This window comes from Paramormyrops kingsleyae, chromosome 2 (assembly GCF_048594095.1).
Source record: "Paramormyrops kingsleyae isolate MSU_618 chromosome 2, PKINGS_0.4, whole genome shotgun sequence".
Lineage (NCBI taxonomy): Eukaryota > Metazoa > Chordata > Actinopteri > Osteoglossiformes > Mormyridae > Paramormyrops > Paramormyrops kingsleyae.
In genome coordinates, this window is record NC_132798.1 from 11,108,606 (window position 1) to 11,125,030 (window position 16,425).

A 16,425-nucleotide genomic window follows, 5' to 3' on the forward strand; every position below is an offset into this window, starting at 1 on the left:
GTGGTTCCTGGAGAAGTGTGAACTTCAGTTCTTACTCTAGTGTCCAGAATGAACTACAACACAATGTATCTGCATGCTCCCAGAAGACCCTGCCAGCGGGCTTTGAGTGAAAAATGCTCCGCAAGTTCACGTTTTATACAGAGTAATGGCCAGATCACCACAAAGAACTTTCGTGCACAGCATTTGATGCCAGAAGATCCTCTGTTAGATCAGAGATCCTAAAATTGAGTCAGGTACTATTGAAAGGACAAGAAAAGGTCATTTCCAGTCAAGGAATGGGTCAGTGCATGTATTTGTGTTTGTGTGAGTATGTACATCACCGAGCAAAAGTTTTAGGCAGTTGGAGAAAATGAGGTTTAAGTTTAAGTACTGTATGTGTGTGCATGTTTGGTAAACCAGTCCTGAGTAGGTCTGAAGAAACCACAGATCACATGAAGTGACCCTTGACCCTCTATCTGACACCCTTACAAGGGTCAGGCTGCCTGCCCCCGCCTCATTGCCATGGTAACGCAACACTGACCAGCAGCCATTGCCATGGTAGCAATTCCCCAAGGTAGGAAGCACGAGGGTCCACCATGACTGATAGCACACAACTCCCGCCGCAGGAATGAATCGCAAATCAGTGGCGATTCCGGCATAAGATTAGCTTCCATGAAGACCATCCGCTCACCTGGACAGACAGACCTCCCCTCTTTCTATGCCAAAGCTTCACTTCCTGCTTTATGTCTGGATGACTGCGTTGCTTAAAATGTGAGTGGCTACATTTTGCCATTCAGGCCTTTTATCCCAATAATGAAATCCAAGGACACAGGTCTCCTCCCTCCCCAATAAGACCAGAGTGCCCTGCGGGCTTCTCTCTATCCCATTAAGACGCCTATATCACCACACAAGCTTAGACTTACTATAGCTGAAAAGACTCATTCTGTAGTGACAACACTAAACTGTCTTACAGTTTGCCTGGAAACCAGAGAACCATACATCCTCTGTCTGTAAGCCATCTTCCAGTTTAACAGTAGGGTAAAACATTACATATTCACAGCCCCTGGCTCACACCCAGTGCATTACCATGTTCTCCAAGAGGTACACATGGGCAGTTAATGACACACTAGTAATCCTGTGGGCCACAGGGATGGCTGTAGGCTTGATGCCCCCTAGTGATGAATTCTGGACCAAACCTTATAAAGGATTTATAACAAATTAATAACAAACAACTTCTCTTCTTCTATACACTATGCCTTTGCATTACTGCACATGTCAGACATGAAACAAACAGGCTTTCCTACCAGATTTCATATGATAATGAGCTTTAGGTCAGAAATAAATGTACTGTATTTAAATACTAAAACATCTTCACGTCTTGTGTGCAAAACACTAAACTGTAGTTCTGACAAATCATAGATTTGTGTTATAGTACAACTAACCTGTTTATGTGGAATCTGGTCTTTTAAATGTATGTAATTTGTGCAACTGGTTGATGTTTACATAAAAGTCCTGGTTTGGCTCACACTGGAAATTTACTGTATAATATCTAATTATCGGACTGGCTGTCTATTTAAGAGTATATTTTAATCTGCCATCTTAACTGCTTAATGCAATAGCTTGCTTCCTTACAATTTGCTACAAATAAGAAAATCGTCACATAGCAAAAGTTTGCTTGCCGTCATAATTGTAAACAAATCACCTCTCTTTTTAAATTCAACATCAAGGTACATTTAGACCTTTTGCAATGTTTGTGTATTATGCAAAAATATTTAGTCACGTTTAATGAAAATAAGGCAACACCTTCTCCCGTGGCTCTTGCTATGGCGTTAAAGTATTTTCAAAACAAAGCAAGCTTGGGGTAGTATTTTGGATATTTCTGAAGCCTTTAGCACTTTAGAAAAGAGCAGCAACTGGAGTTCAATTGCTACACCTGCAGAATGCATTGACCTCGCCCTCTCAGCCATTATCATAATCCATACACACAGCATCCCAGTCAATAACAACCACTGAAGATGTCATTTATGCTTCATACAAATTAATTCCATTTGAGATTAAATTAGACCATTATATTGTTAGTGATGATATATGATTGGCTGGAAGCCATCTTGCCTCATTGGGACTGGTAGATGGCCTATCTGAGAATTCCTGGAGTAAGATTAATCCACAGCTGCCCTAGAGATCTTCCCCAGCGAGGCAAGAGAAACCTCACTTCTCAAGACAAGGAGAGCTGATGACAAAATCATGAGGATATATTGCAGTTAGAAAATGTCCCTAGTCATTCATTTGATTGCAAAGATAATTTGTTTTTGCATTTAAATGAGTTTTCTTTTTCCATTTGTTTAGTTTTGGTGCTCTTGCATCTGTGTTCCGATTTCTGTGTCCCATCAAAGCTATCTGCGTTCCAGGATCTCCATACTATTAACACATTGTCCACCTGCTGGGAACCTCATGTATTGTACATACTTTCATTCAACATGGATAGCCATTGGTTAAATGGCCACTAAAAATTAGCTGGATGGACATAAAGTTATACCAAATGTTGAACTGTTAAAACTAATTTTTTCTTGTAAAATTTACCAGTAAAATTATAGTCAGAATCTGATTTAGAAAACAAATCAATATGTCCCGGTGTACATGTCCCAACTTGTATATCCAATTCGGACTCTGTCTACCCCCAGTGCGTATATCCAGTTCAGCCTGAGTGTGTCTCCCCCCAGTGCGTATATCCTATTCAGCCTTAGTTTGTCTCCCCCCAGTGCGTATATCCTATTCAGCCTTAGTTTGTCTCCCCTCAGTGCGTATATCCTATTCAGCCTTAGTGTGTCTCCCCCCCCAGTGCGTATATCCTATTCGGACTGATTGTGCCTGTATCCCAGTGTACAAGTCCATAGTCAGTTTGCCATTCTAAGTAATCTTAGATGCAGTTTCTGTGCGGCATTCAGAGAGCACACCCGTGCACCCCTGTGTAAAACTCCCCCCTGGTACAATCTCGAAGTGACTCCAAGAGTGTGCTGGTGTTTTCAAGGAAAATAAATAGCCTTTCTAATGGATATTTAGTAAAGCAGAAATTCTATTAGTGCGTATATATTATGTAAAAATTACTATTTTTTACTCATACAGTATTATTTCTTTATTCGAATTCTTAATGTTACAAATGTATAAGAGTAGATGGACTTCGGAATCTCTGTTTTGGCTCTAATTATGACATTCATTTCCTGCAAATAAAGTGCTCCAAGATTTAGAGTTAATTTCACTGACAGTCATTGGTTATCAATGACTCTGGGATAATCCAGAATAGCTGAAAACGACTTTTTTTAATCGCATGAGGCATTTCGTTCTCGGATCGGTTATCCACAAAGGGCACCAGCAAATACTTATCCGGTCTGTATGGCATGAATTACATACCAATTTAAAACGTTTCAAAAGTTACGAAAGAGCTTGAATGTAAAAACTCTGCAGTGGTTTGTTTTCCCTTCTTCTTTGACATTCGATCGTTCATCACCATTACGTAATGGAATTCACACTCCACAGATTCTGTCTCCACCTAGTGGCTGAACCTAGTCCAGATGTTTATTTATTTGATTTAAACATGTCCTCGAAGTGCATTTGTTTTATAATGTTCTATTGCTAGTTTAACTGTATCAGATGTAAAACCCCAACATTATACATAATTATGGTTAAAAAATACGGGTGAAGAATTCACTGGACCATAATTTGACTTAATCATAAGCCTATTTGATATAGACAATCCTCAGCCAATGTGAAGCGATTCCACGTTATTTCTCAGGATATGAAAAAATGTTGATTAGGTGGTAATCTGCCATATATACATGAAATAGATAAAATAGATTTGTTTTGTTATGTGCAAAACATCAGCAGAGATTAAACAAGGGGCAGCTTCCAAAAGAGTTATTACCACATTTAATTCTTATAAAATGCTTTTCTGCCACTCAAATTGTGCACGCCGTTAAATTTGAAGTACAGCACTAATATGAATTTACCTGTCGGTTTTTAACCAGACCAAGTACAAGTAAGCTTTCTTAACTGTAAGATTTGTACCACAATTTCCACTACAGAAGAACCTCCCACAATGCTCTACTGCACAACATCACAAACATCACAAGCACATGACTGTACCCCCAACACTCCCCCCCCCCCCCACACACACAAACACACACAGAAAACATAACCTCAATCCGTCAAGTGTCACAGAATGGGATCATCCATTACATGAGTCCTCATCCTGTCCCTGAGGTATAAATAGATCATTCTAGGTTGAAAGAGGTGACCCAGGCAAGTGGTACTCAACACTTGTCCTGCTTGCACTAAGTGCGTGTTTATTTTTTTCCCTATGAGATATAAATGAATTATCCATTATTGGACATTTTATTTAACTGAAAAATCACGTAAAAAAACTCAGGAACTGCAGCATTATGTATTTATGCACTGCATGCACTGTTGTCTATATTGTGCCTGTTTAAATGTCTGCTTTTCACTAATTGAATATGCACTAGTGTATAAATCAGATGCCTTGCATTTACTGCTCCCTGTTGTGTTTTTTGTGTCTTGTATTTATTCTCTGTCCACCTTCTGCCCTTAACTGTTAGTCATCTATTGTCATGGCGTCTCCAAGAGACATGTACCAACAAAAATTTTAAATAGCCTTGGTTATGGGGATTCCGATTCAGATTAAATGTTCATTCAAATTGGTGCTTGAATCCGCAAATGATGATGGTCATCATCATCATCATACTGCTTTCTCTTGTGAGGGTCGTGCTGGCCGCATGACATGCAGGTTACGTCTAACCTGTCTTTGCAAAGTTGTGGATTCCAGCTCATTTTGGGGGGATGCAGAGATATTCCCATGCTAGCATGCTTTGGTCGGCCCCCGGGGGGCTCTGCTGAGAGGGTACGTGCCTGCGAGACGGGTGAATAGGGTAACCACCTGATCCCTGTCAGGGGGACACTATGAGATAGGACAGGGTTTGCAAACTACCATTTCAATTAAAATGACCCAAATTTCACTTTAGTGCTGAGTTTGTGCTGTGCGCTGATTGGTCAGTCCTTTATAATCATGCATGTGTCACTAATGTTAATGTGAAACAGCTGGATCAGTCTTTCAATCAAGGAAACAAACCAGCCAAAGAACAAGATTTGAACTAATTAGCCAAGCACAGGAGCCTTTCAGTTTTAAAGTAGTTTGTAAAACCTGAAGTGGCTCATAGTGTCCCTCTGACATGGATTAGGAGGTCACCAGCCCTGTAGTTAAACCTCATTTGTGCTGCTTGTACTCAGGACCTTGTTCTCTCGGTCATTACCCACAGTTCATAGGGACATTGATTTAACAGTAAACAGCGAATGTCATCTAAACTCCTACTTCACCACCCCACACCTCTCTAATACCTGGAAGTTGGGTCGAATGAGGTCAAACGCATGACATCATCTAAAAAATGCGTGGATGTCACTCCTAGCAGCGTATACCGGATACCCTTCCAGTTACGACTGATGGCATCTCCATGTAAATCACAAACCCGAGTGGAGACAACATGCACCCTTGCTGCAGGCCTACAACCACTCTAAACAGCTTTGATTTTGAGCCAAGGATGTAGGCACAACTCATATTGCATTCATATGGGCCTCTGTACCCCATATCAATGCAACACCAATCACAGTGTATTCCATAACACAAGGGAATATACTTTCTCCACATGCACAAAGCACATGTAGACTATGTTAACATATTTCCACAAATGCTCATTGATCTGTATGGGGGAGAAGAGATGGTCGACTGTTCCACAGCAAGGCCAAAATCCATATTGTTCCTCCTGAATGCTAGGTTCAACTTTTGAGTGAAGTCTTCTCTCCAGTAGCCTGGCATAGTCTATCCTAGGAAGCCTGAAAAATCTGCTACTGTTTTAGTTGTAACACACCACCTAATCCTTTCCTTTTTAAAAACAGGAACCACCCTTGTTTGCTAAGCAAAATGCACTTGACTTACATTCTAATCAACGTTGAAGGGGCATGCCAATGTCACCCCAACAACATTTGAAAACATCCAGGCTTTGTCTATCCCATTTTCCTTTCCACAATGGACACCGCTGACCAGCACCACTTCTAGCCGATGTAGTGGCCTAGACGAGCATCACCACTGGCACCCCCCCAGTCTGAAGCAAAGTTAAACTGGCTGGCAAGTAGGTGCCCATTCAAATGTTGCCACCCTAGGCGACTGCCTATGTCAAACTACAGGATTGACCGGCCCTGCCTCTCTCTGATCACCATAGCAAACTTCAGCTGCAGTGATAGATTCTGATCCACCAAAATGGTGTCAGTGTGCACCCCGTCCTGGGTTGTTCCCTAACTTGTGCCCGTAGCCTCCAGGATAGGCTCCGAACCCCCTTCGACCCTGAATAGGACAAGCAGTTACAGAAAATGAATGGATGTCAGAAAAGTCACTGAAATGGACTTCTTTTGAAAACATTTTGACTGAAAATGCCAACAATAACAGCCACTACTCTTAAGACTAAGGCTAATATGGTCACCTTGACTGCCTATATGGTCGATCCAAGTCAAAGCACATTACCATTCATTTCTCCAAGAAAGTGGTAATCCGGGAAAATGAAAACAGGGCTGCTGTTTATGTTTTAAATACAATGTGAAATGCTGGGGAATTATGTTGCATGAAAGGCATGTTAATGTATTATCCATCCATCCGTCCATCCATCCATTCAACTATTTACACTGGTAATAGATACAGGGATTAGTGTAGTATGTGTTGTGTATTTGAGGAGGGCTTTGATAAACAATGCCGCAGGACATTCTGCTTCAAGTGTACCAGTCAGATTCAGTTATTAGGGTGATTCTAGCTTGTTATTTTGCAACAGGTCAATGTTAAGTTCCCTGCTGGGGCTACTATCATTGCGGATTGTCTGGTATAGTTACCTACCTTTATATGAAAGTAAACTATTCCCATACCGCAGGAAGGCGATGAGTTACAGCTCAAACTCGACACGTTTTCTCATTTCATCCCATGCAGGGAAACCCCTTATGTCATGTACTTCTTGTCCCTACTCTAACCATGACACCACACCTGATAAGCAGCCAGTGGGAAATGCAAGGACTTTCCCACTGGTTTCATTTTCACTTACGAAGAGAATAGGTGGATTTCTGTAAAACAATTGTGTACATTGTGCGATGTTAAAGGATCTTCCAACTACTTACCCAGAACAAATTCGTGGGGTGGGGGCCAGGTGTCCATCCCACAGAGCATAGGACGCAAGGCATGGGACAGCCTGAGATGTCAGACACGGGTAAAACACTCACAAACACAACTTAGAACTGCCAGAGCTCCCAACGGCCGTCGGAGGAAAGTGGAACACCTGATGGAATCCCACCCAAAACAGGAAGAACATGTAAACACCATGGGTGTGATTCCAACTGACAGGCCTAGAGGAGTAAGGCAGCAGCGATACTGAGGCAAAATACCATAACAACATGTACAGAGATTATAGGCTTCCACACTTCTGCTGGAAAGGGACTGCCTTGTGATTTTTGGAAAACACCTCTCACATAACAGTATGGCTGGAAAACACCCATCTTCCAGCATTTACACTACAATAATATTGCTCAATAGTAGAATCATTGCACCATGCGGTTAACTCCCCCATAATGTGAACGGGGAGTGTAAATAGCCGATTGTCATCACTGGCATCATTCTGGAATGTGTCTGGGGACTGAAGGTAAGCAAAGCAGTCAGGCAACATAGCATGTTTAACTAAGTAATACTGCCAACTGCCTGTTAAGTGGCATACAGGCTGGATCTAGCATTTAATAAGAATATGGCCACTTCCTGTTCCAGTGAACCAGCTGCTAGCACACAGACACGCCCTCTTTGCTTTTGGGTCTTTGCTGAGGTTAGATTCAACTGGTTTAGTTTTGACTACTCAGACTGCTTCCGTGACAGGAAATACAGTTTCACAACTAAACAGTAAAGCGTCTTATGTCCGGATAAATTATGAATCGACTGTAAATATATGTATAAAGGAGGGAGACGATCATCAAGACAAAAATAAATACAAATACATGTTTCAAAATAGTATTTGTATTTTGATGTTTTACAAACAATGACAAAAACATTTATCACAATAGGAAATAAGTTAATTTCTAATGCACACTATTCACAGGGCTACAATATTTTGTTTTTAAAGTTTTCATTTTTACAACCTTTTTTTTTTTTACAGTTTTATCTATTTACATTTGAACAGTTTTACTGCATTTATAGCACACGTACAATGTCAATCTGACATTTATAGGTTTCTATCACATTCTGACTATTAGAAGTGGTTTTTAAACAAAACTGTCACAAACAAGGCATACTCTATATTTCAACACCATGCATACGTCATTAACTCTAAACCTGAACAACTTACAAACTTGGAAGATTGAGTTCACTAGCTGGTCTGTTAGCAGTGTTGTGACTTTAGCCTCCAAAGCCAGCCTTTCATTAAAAAACTTGTGCAACAGGGGCTCCGTATGTGAGCTGAAGAGTCTCCGATCCTTTATGGTTTACAGGTCTACAACATCACAAGAGCAGCAGCACAATACCCTTGTGCTTTTAACATCACCTGGAATGTGGCAAGTCTAAACATGCATCAACCTCAAAAACATACTGAAAAAAATAACCATTTGGTTGAAATATCTGATCAGAAATCAGCTGCCAGAATTATTCAGCATCAGCCTGGGAGATTTTCAATATAACCAACCGACATACAGTATACCGCTGAACAGGCACTTGGTTAGGCCTCTAATACATAACACTGCCAGAATGCAAAAAGGCAGCTTTTATAAGCCCTACTGATATGATAAATTATTCGATTTTTCTCTTCTTTTAAATAAGGAAAGCAACGACTAATAATAGCACCGTGGCATGTCGCCTGTATCCATGGACACATGGAGGTGTGATCTAAGGGTGGCAGTAATGGCGGGGGAAGAAGGTGCCCTCCCCATCGCTGCCGGCAGAGCTGCTAAGCGTGTCCTCCCCGCAACTCATGTCTTCAGAAGAATCCTCACTGTAGTGAAGGAGAGAGAGAGGAAAACAGAAACAATAAGCATTATGCCACTGCCAGTATCAGACAGTTTGTGGTAATCACTGGATAAAGGATCAGCGCTGTCCGAACAAGCAAAACTGGAAGAAAGCCTACAGCCACCCAACGTCACTGCAGTGTATGTCAGCACCCTAAGGGTGAATGGAAACAGCTGATCTCGACTCACGTTTCCCTGGCACAAAGCAGACCTTTCAAAAAACACCCGCCCTGAGCTCTGTCCAAGGACTGAACCAGGTGAAGTGTTTCGTTTCGCAGTTTTATTGTTTTGTCGCCTGACAGCCGTCAGCTGTCTTACCTTTCACTCTCGTCCCAAACGCCCTCTGGGATGGTGGGCAGCTCCGGGACGCTGTAGTAGCTGGCGTGCAGATTCTGCGCTGTCCGTCGAGACACGATCCACACCAGCTTCTTGTTGTCAGGTTTGCTACATTCGGGTGACAGGTACTCTGCCATACATTTGGCCACCAGCTCTTTCCAGTAGAGGAGCTCACTGTCGGCTATCTGTGACAATTAAACAAAACCACAAGCTAGGTGTAAAAATTACGCATTCGCAAGCAAAGTATGACGCTGGAGGAGTCAGATATCTATATTATAGCTATAACAGGGAGTTAAAAAAAAAAACAGACCTTAAGGTGCCTTTGAACCCTCTGGACAATCTCCAGCAGGTCGACGGACTGGAGGGCTTCAATCTCCAGGGTCATTAGTGAGAGGGCGAGGACAGATGGCTAGAAGAGTAAAAAACAAGTGTTAAAAAACAAACATTCTTAACCAATGGGAAGCTAAAAAAAAAACCCCACTGGTTAGAAGAAATGCTTACTTTTGCTTTTGAAAAAACTAGTCTGCAAAGGCAGGCTTTCAGCTGCGCCTCCAGTTTGTCAAGGTTCAGGATCTCCTTCCTAGAAAATAACGAAGGGGGGGGGGAACATCAGTGTATACCTTTCAGGTTTCTGCAAAGGGTGTGAACAAGTCAAACTGAAAGCACATATATAAAGAGATGAGGGTGGAAGGGAATAAGACACTGTAACTTTTCTGGAATCTTCATTCCAGACATACTTTTGAGCCCTGCATTGTGGCCTGAAATGTTTTACATACCATCTGCTCACTAGATTTGCATTACACCAGGGTGAGCCTTTGTCTGCTTACTAACAACGGCCTTCCGTGTTTAATGAGGCCCATATCTGAGAAAGGCGTGTCCCCAAATCCACCATTATGAGCCACTGTCAGGCAAAAGTCAGCTCACCTGTCTGAGGTATGTGAGAGCACCACTGCATGGTACAAGTGCAAAAAGGTCAAGGCAGTGACAGCTTTAAAGCGGAAATCGAGCTTCTCCGAGACTATCTTCTCCATGCGGCTGAGGTCGGACACGGTGAACTTGCACTGGCCGATGCGGATGAGCTCGTGGGAAGGTGCCACGTTGCACTCCTCCTCCAGCTCGCGGGCTGCTATGTGAAGGCAGCACACTCCGATGCAGGGCAGGTGCTTGGGCTGGACCTGGGAGAAAGAGCAAAGAAAGTTACAGGTAAAATTCCATCAACACTGCAGGTTTCCTCACCAACTTCACTGACACAGAGAAGAAGAACTGAACAAGCATCCTGGTAGTATTTACAAGCATCAACTAAATTCTTTTCAAAACAGCTGAATATTTAGTAAATATGACCATGCTACTCACTTTTCCAATTAAATAAATTGAAGCGTCATATATATTAAGGCAACAGAGCCATATCACTAACCATATCAAATAACAGTACTTTCAGTGATAAATTACTACCAAGTCAGCAGAATCGCATGCATCTTAGAGGTATCAGGCTGATGTGATGCAAAGTTTCTCACCTTCATCATGGCTAGGAACCTGTCTAGGAGGTTCACAGCCAGAACAAAGGTCTGCGTGCTGTACCCAAAAAAGTTGGTCAGACTCCACAGATCCTCCACAATGGTATCCCTGCATTTAGCAGAGATTCCATTCTTTTTCTGAAAATGAAACAGAAATACACATTCATATAGATCCACTGGCAAAAATGACAATTCATATCAAATCACTGATTAACCACAATAAATGTGAGAACAGGTAGGGTAATACGACACTGTCCTGCAGGCCGAACCTGAACTCTTTTCTCCAGCAGCCTTGTCTAAATCCGTACACACGGCTCAGCTAAGGGTCACTTTACCTCCACAGTGGACTCGATCAGCTTCAGACCGGCTTCCCTTGGCAAGTAGATGGCTTCTTGCTCAAGGTTCGACCTCAGTTCTTTCATGAGTGTGTAAGCTTCCTTCTCCTGATCTTGGTTCAGAAAGCCCTTCATTCTACACGGACACAATAAAGAAAAAGTGGTGAAAAACATACCAAATTAACTACAGTGTAGCTGCTTGTAGCATTTGGAGGCGTTAACCAGCCCCCTCCCCCCTCCCCGGTCGGATCGTTCGGACTAGGTGTCACGTAGCCAGCAGGTCAACGCCTTCAACATAAATCTTTTGTCCCACAAGTGTGATTATTCGACCTTTTCTGCACAACTTCTTACATAAGAAATTTAACACGGCTAACCGTTAGGATAGCTGGCGATACCGAACAATATTTAATGCCGCGGTCAAGCTGCGACAAGCTAACTTAGCCATAGTCTGGAGTATGCTAGCTCGATTTTTCAAATGCATGCAAACAAAGCGCAGAAGAAGACAATTTAAACAGCAATATATATATAAAAAAGAAACTTCATCGGTCGTATTTACAAGCTATCTTGAAAGCAAACACTAAAGATGAAAGTACCGGAATTCCAGACTACTGGACATGTAACGAAAAGTCGGTCCAAGTCGGAGAGTTTATTTATACAAACATACCTAGACACAAAATATCACATTTTCCATAGTTTGCATAATTTTTTTTAGCATTTTAGGCATCCGTTTGCAAGTTTATTTGTGACCTATTACTTGACAGTTGACCGTTAACCCGTTTCCCACCCAGAGACGGTATTTCGGGCGTTACAGCTTTACATTAACCAGCGTCTGCCGATCGGTCACAAAGACACCGCTTAGTCGCCTTATAGCGTCTAGCAAACGTTACCGTTAGTAAACGTTAAACGCAAGGCTTAAAAACTGGAAAGATGACATATTATTTCACGACAGCAGTTGTCATAGTAGCTTTCCTTTTCGGTCGCTGCGAAACAACCATAGTCAAAGTAAACACTGAAAAACGTCAACTGACGCTGCCAGGCTCGTAAAAAATATGCATCTAAAAAGAAATCGCTGAAAACCTTAAAAGATGCCTTTACATCAATGACGACGTTAATGCATTACATTGACCTAAACACCGAAGACACTGGCAGAAAGGGATCCAGCAGGCAAACAAACACATAAAACAAAAACATCGTTTGCAACCAGTCGCAAAATAAAAGGAAGTGTCAAAGCCTCCAAATTTCTCTATCAATGACCGATTATTGGAAGCGATGTCAAAAACAATGCGTATGTCGCCACACACAAAAGAGTAATTTTTATAATAATCTAACGAAATGGATATTTAACGGCGGCCAGCCAGATACCTCGTCAGGAAAAAAATCTGTTCTCCGGAGAAAAAAAACGGTGTCAAACAGTAAGAAAAATAATAAAATAGCGTAGTGTATAAAGCTATACACTGTTCCCTTAAGACCCCATTTCGGTTATTTGTAGTTAAAAATACATTATTGTATTAAAATAATCCAAATCCAAGCCAGACCAATTTTCTTGTTTCCTTGTCTTTTTTCTCTTGTTGATGTTCGCTGATTTCCACGCCCAGTGCACTACGTCATCTTGGGCGGAAGGATCTGCATTTTAAAGGCTGATAGCATCAGAAGTATAGTTCCTACGCGATCATCAAAACGCTTAAAATTCACATATTTTGTGCAGACTTTGTTAAATATAAATTAAGTCTGTGGTTATTATTTTTCTCTGAAATGTTATGTATTATATAAGATACATAGCCAGTTGTTTGACCTATAAACATCGCACTTCTCCTTTTTGATTAGGCGAACCACTACTTTTAAATGACCCAGTTTGTTTTGTATGTTCAAAAAGTCCGCCCAAAATTTCTCTCCAGCTATTGGACACACGATGGAAAATACTTTGGTTCTATTGGTCGATATGTTTCCTGCGTCTTGATTGGACTTTGTTGCTGGAGCTATGTCTTCCTGTTTTTGTTATCCTACAGTATAATTTATTGCGAGTAAAATGTAGCCGTTGTGACTATATATAATTTCTGCGATCAAGGAAAATGCAAATATTTTTTAGCAGATTTTACAATTCCAGAAAATTACGTGTAAAATCAACGTTTTATAGCGCTATATTCGTTTTAGTTTAGATTGTTTTTTTTTGCTTCTTCGGTAGACGGCATATTTGATTAGTTTGATTGAAGACAATAAAACGTAATGCAAGACGTAGAATATACGAATGAGGGTAGGTATCATAGTGGAATAAAGATGGCCACGTTCAAGGCTTCAAATAAAACTAAGAACAATAATAATTTTAGGTCGTAACCTTTACTGTATCGATCTCAGTTACTAGGAACATGATGTAAAAACATTACTGGATTGCTGATGAATTGGCTGTGAGGTCACACCGACATCGAGTCACTAGCAATTGACGTAGTTACATAGAGAAACCCAGACTTCCTCAGTCAAGCCTAAATATTATGTAATAGTGGGTGAAACTACAAAGCAGCTCCTGTTTTGCAATGCACTGATAAGTCAGGCTCCCTATACAATTCATCATCAGACATAGCAGTAGGATGCATCATCAGAGGATGTGAGTTTTTGTAGTGAGATTTAATTGGTCAGCTTGCGCAAAATCATCACTATTTAAAATTCCTAGAATTAGATTCAGGTGGCACCATATCAGGGGAAAATGATTAGAACATCGTTACAGAGCTTTTTGATGGATCCTGTCTTATTTAAAGCACAGACATTTAGTTTGGTTGATTGTTGAAATGAGTGCTATAATCATGGTGAGATCCAAAGAGCTCTCTGAGGCCTCCAGAAAGAAGTTTGTAGATGCTTATGAGTCTGGGAAGGATATAAAAAGATCTCAAGAGAGTTTGGAATCAGCCAATCTACTGTGCGGAAAATAATTTACAAGTAGAGAACATTTAAAACAACTGCCAGCATGGCCAGGGAAGTGTGTCCTATCAAATTCAGCCCAAGAACAGACCCCAAGATGCTTAAAGAAGGCTCCAAAAATCCTAAAATGTCATCACGGGTCATACAGGAAGCTCGTGCCACAGTTGATGTCAAGGTACATGCATCTACCATCAGAAAGAGATGCACAGGTTTGATTTACATGGGAGATGTGCAAGGAGGAAAACCTTGCTGTCAAAAAAACATCCGGGCAACACTGAAATTTGCCAGAGACCCACCTAGACAAAGACTGGGACTTTTTGAATAACGTGCTTTGGACAGATGAATCTGAAATTGAATTTGCTTGGGTGCAGTAACAGAGGACATGTTTGGTATAACTGTGAAGCATGGGGCTGGAAATGTCATGGTTTGGGGCTGCTTTGCTGCAGCAGAACCTGACCAGCTCACCATCATAGAATCCACTATGAATTCTTCATATCAGAGGGTGCATGAGGACAATGTGCAAACATCTGTCCAGAAGTTGAAGTGGGGGTGGACCATACAAATGACAATGACCCAAAACATTCCGGTAAATCTACCAAGGAATGGCTTACAAGAAAGAAATGGCGAGTTCTGGAATGGTCAAATCAAAGCCCGGATCTGAATCCTATTGAGATGCTGTTGGGTGATTTGAAGAGGAAGTGCATGCAAGACACCCTTCAAACATCACACCGCTTAAGGAATTCTGCATTGGAGAGTGGGGAAAACTTTCTGCCAGCGATTTCAGAGATTTATAGATGGTTATACAGTAGGAAGCGTCTCACCGAGGTTATTTCAGCCAAAGGGGGAAATACTAGCTATTAGGGCACAGGGTGTCCTAACTTTTTCCTCAGTGGGAATTAATTTCCTTTGTTAAATAAGTGAATTTGTGTCTTGTTTTTGCATAGGTGATGCAATTACATCACCTTTATCTACAAATATAATTTGAAAGAAGATTTAATACTGGTATTTTGATATTTCTTAATAAAGTATTAAATATTTAATAGGGTGTCCTAATTTTTTTCACATGACTGTATTTTATTTATATATATAGCCTTTTATTTATCTTCTATTTGCCCTTTATCTCTGGTCCTGTCTAGTGTGGATGCCCTAAACATACTAAAGAAGTCTGTTGCTTTAAATGCCATATTTTTATAATACCACCCACTGACTGGATGTAGCCTAATGCTGTTTGGAAAAGCAGACTGTATTGGAAAGACCATAGTTAGCATGGGTGCTTGGTTTTACATTTGAAAGATTTAAAAATAAAAGATTGACACCATACACAAAACACTATTAGAGTGTGCACTGACAGAAAAAGGGTACAGCCCTGATACAGTTTAGTTCCCCAAGGTACAAACAACATTAATGTACCATAAATGGTACAAAAATATTCCTCAGAGTCCGTATATGTGTACCTTAAGAAGTATACTTACCTACAGCTAGGGTACAGCCCCAGTGACTAGTAATTAAACCCCCAAAGGGTTGAAATTGGTACTTTTTGTCCTGCCCTGATCGTCCGCTCCTTCCGTGTGCCACGCCACTCGTTAACCTCATGTGGGATCCCCGTGTGATCAGCTGTTTCTGGTTGCTGTCATTAATTCAATGCATTTAGTCTGCGTTTCAGTTTGTTTCCCCAGTCCGGTCATTGTATTGTCAGTCTGTATTTGTGTGCCCTCCTGTTAATTAAACCCCGTATTTTCCTGATTCCTGGCGTCCTGCTCCTTCGTCTGTGCTCTGTGTGTTACCTCAAAGCGTGTAAATCTGTGTATTTAGGCTGTATAAAGTATAAAATGGGGTGGGGGGCTGGTGACTTCGCATTCCAGGTTTGTTGGCTGGCAAAATTTACCATGGGGGAGCCCGAAGTCCACAGCTGAATTTTTATCACAGTCCAGCACAGTGGTCCTGTATGTAGCTCTGTTACCTCACACCTCTGGGCTTAAATACCACCTGCTCTCTCTGTATGGAATCAGCATGTGTCCCGCATGTCAGGATCGTCTGGGTACCTTGGCTCCCTTTTCACATGAGGTTAGTGTGTCTAAACTGCTTGCCGTGTGTGTGTGTGTGTGTGTGTGGTCATGTCTATATTACATTGTGGGGACCAATGTGATAAAAATCTGCAATTTGATTTGGGAACCACTTCTTCGGTCGCAATGGGAAACTCAGTTTTATAAAAATCTAATGCCAAAAGATCTGTATTTTGTTTGGTTACTTATGGGTAGAGGTTACGGTTG

General features: G+C 41.3%; 1 protein-coding gene across 2 annotated transcripts; it reads right to left on the reverse strand.

Moving 5' to 3' along the window:
- Positions 1-8,060: 8,060 nt before the first annotated feature.
- ccng2 (cyclin G2) lies at positions 8,061-12,858 on the reverse strand. 2 transcript variants are annotated; one of them, XM_023803350.2, is made up of 8 exons: positions 12,608-12,858; positions 11,246-11,381; positions 10,911-11,048; positions 10,321-10,571; positions 9,898-9,976; positions 9,707-9,805; positions 9,379-9,581; positions 8,061-9,047 (listed from the first exon to the last, which is right to left on the reverse strand). In XM_023803350.2, the coding sequence occupies exons 2-8, from the start codon at positions 11,378-11,380 to the stop codon at positions 8,942-8,944; spliced, it is 1,011 nt and encodes a 336-aa protein (XP_023659118.1). In that variant the 5' UTR covers position 11,381; positions 12,608-12,858; the 3' UTR covers positions 8,061-8,941. The 2 variants fall into 2 exon arrangements, with proteins under 2 accessions (XP_023659118.1, XP_072561629.1); XM_072705528.1 differs by lacking the exon at positions 12,608-12,858 and adding an exon at positions 11,910-12,235.
- Between the last annotated feature and the right edge of the window lie 3,567 nt (positions 12,859-16,425).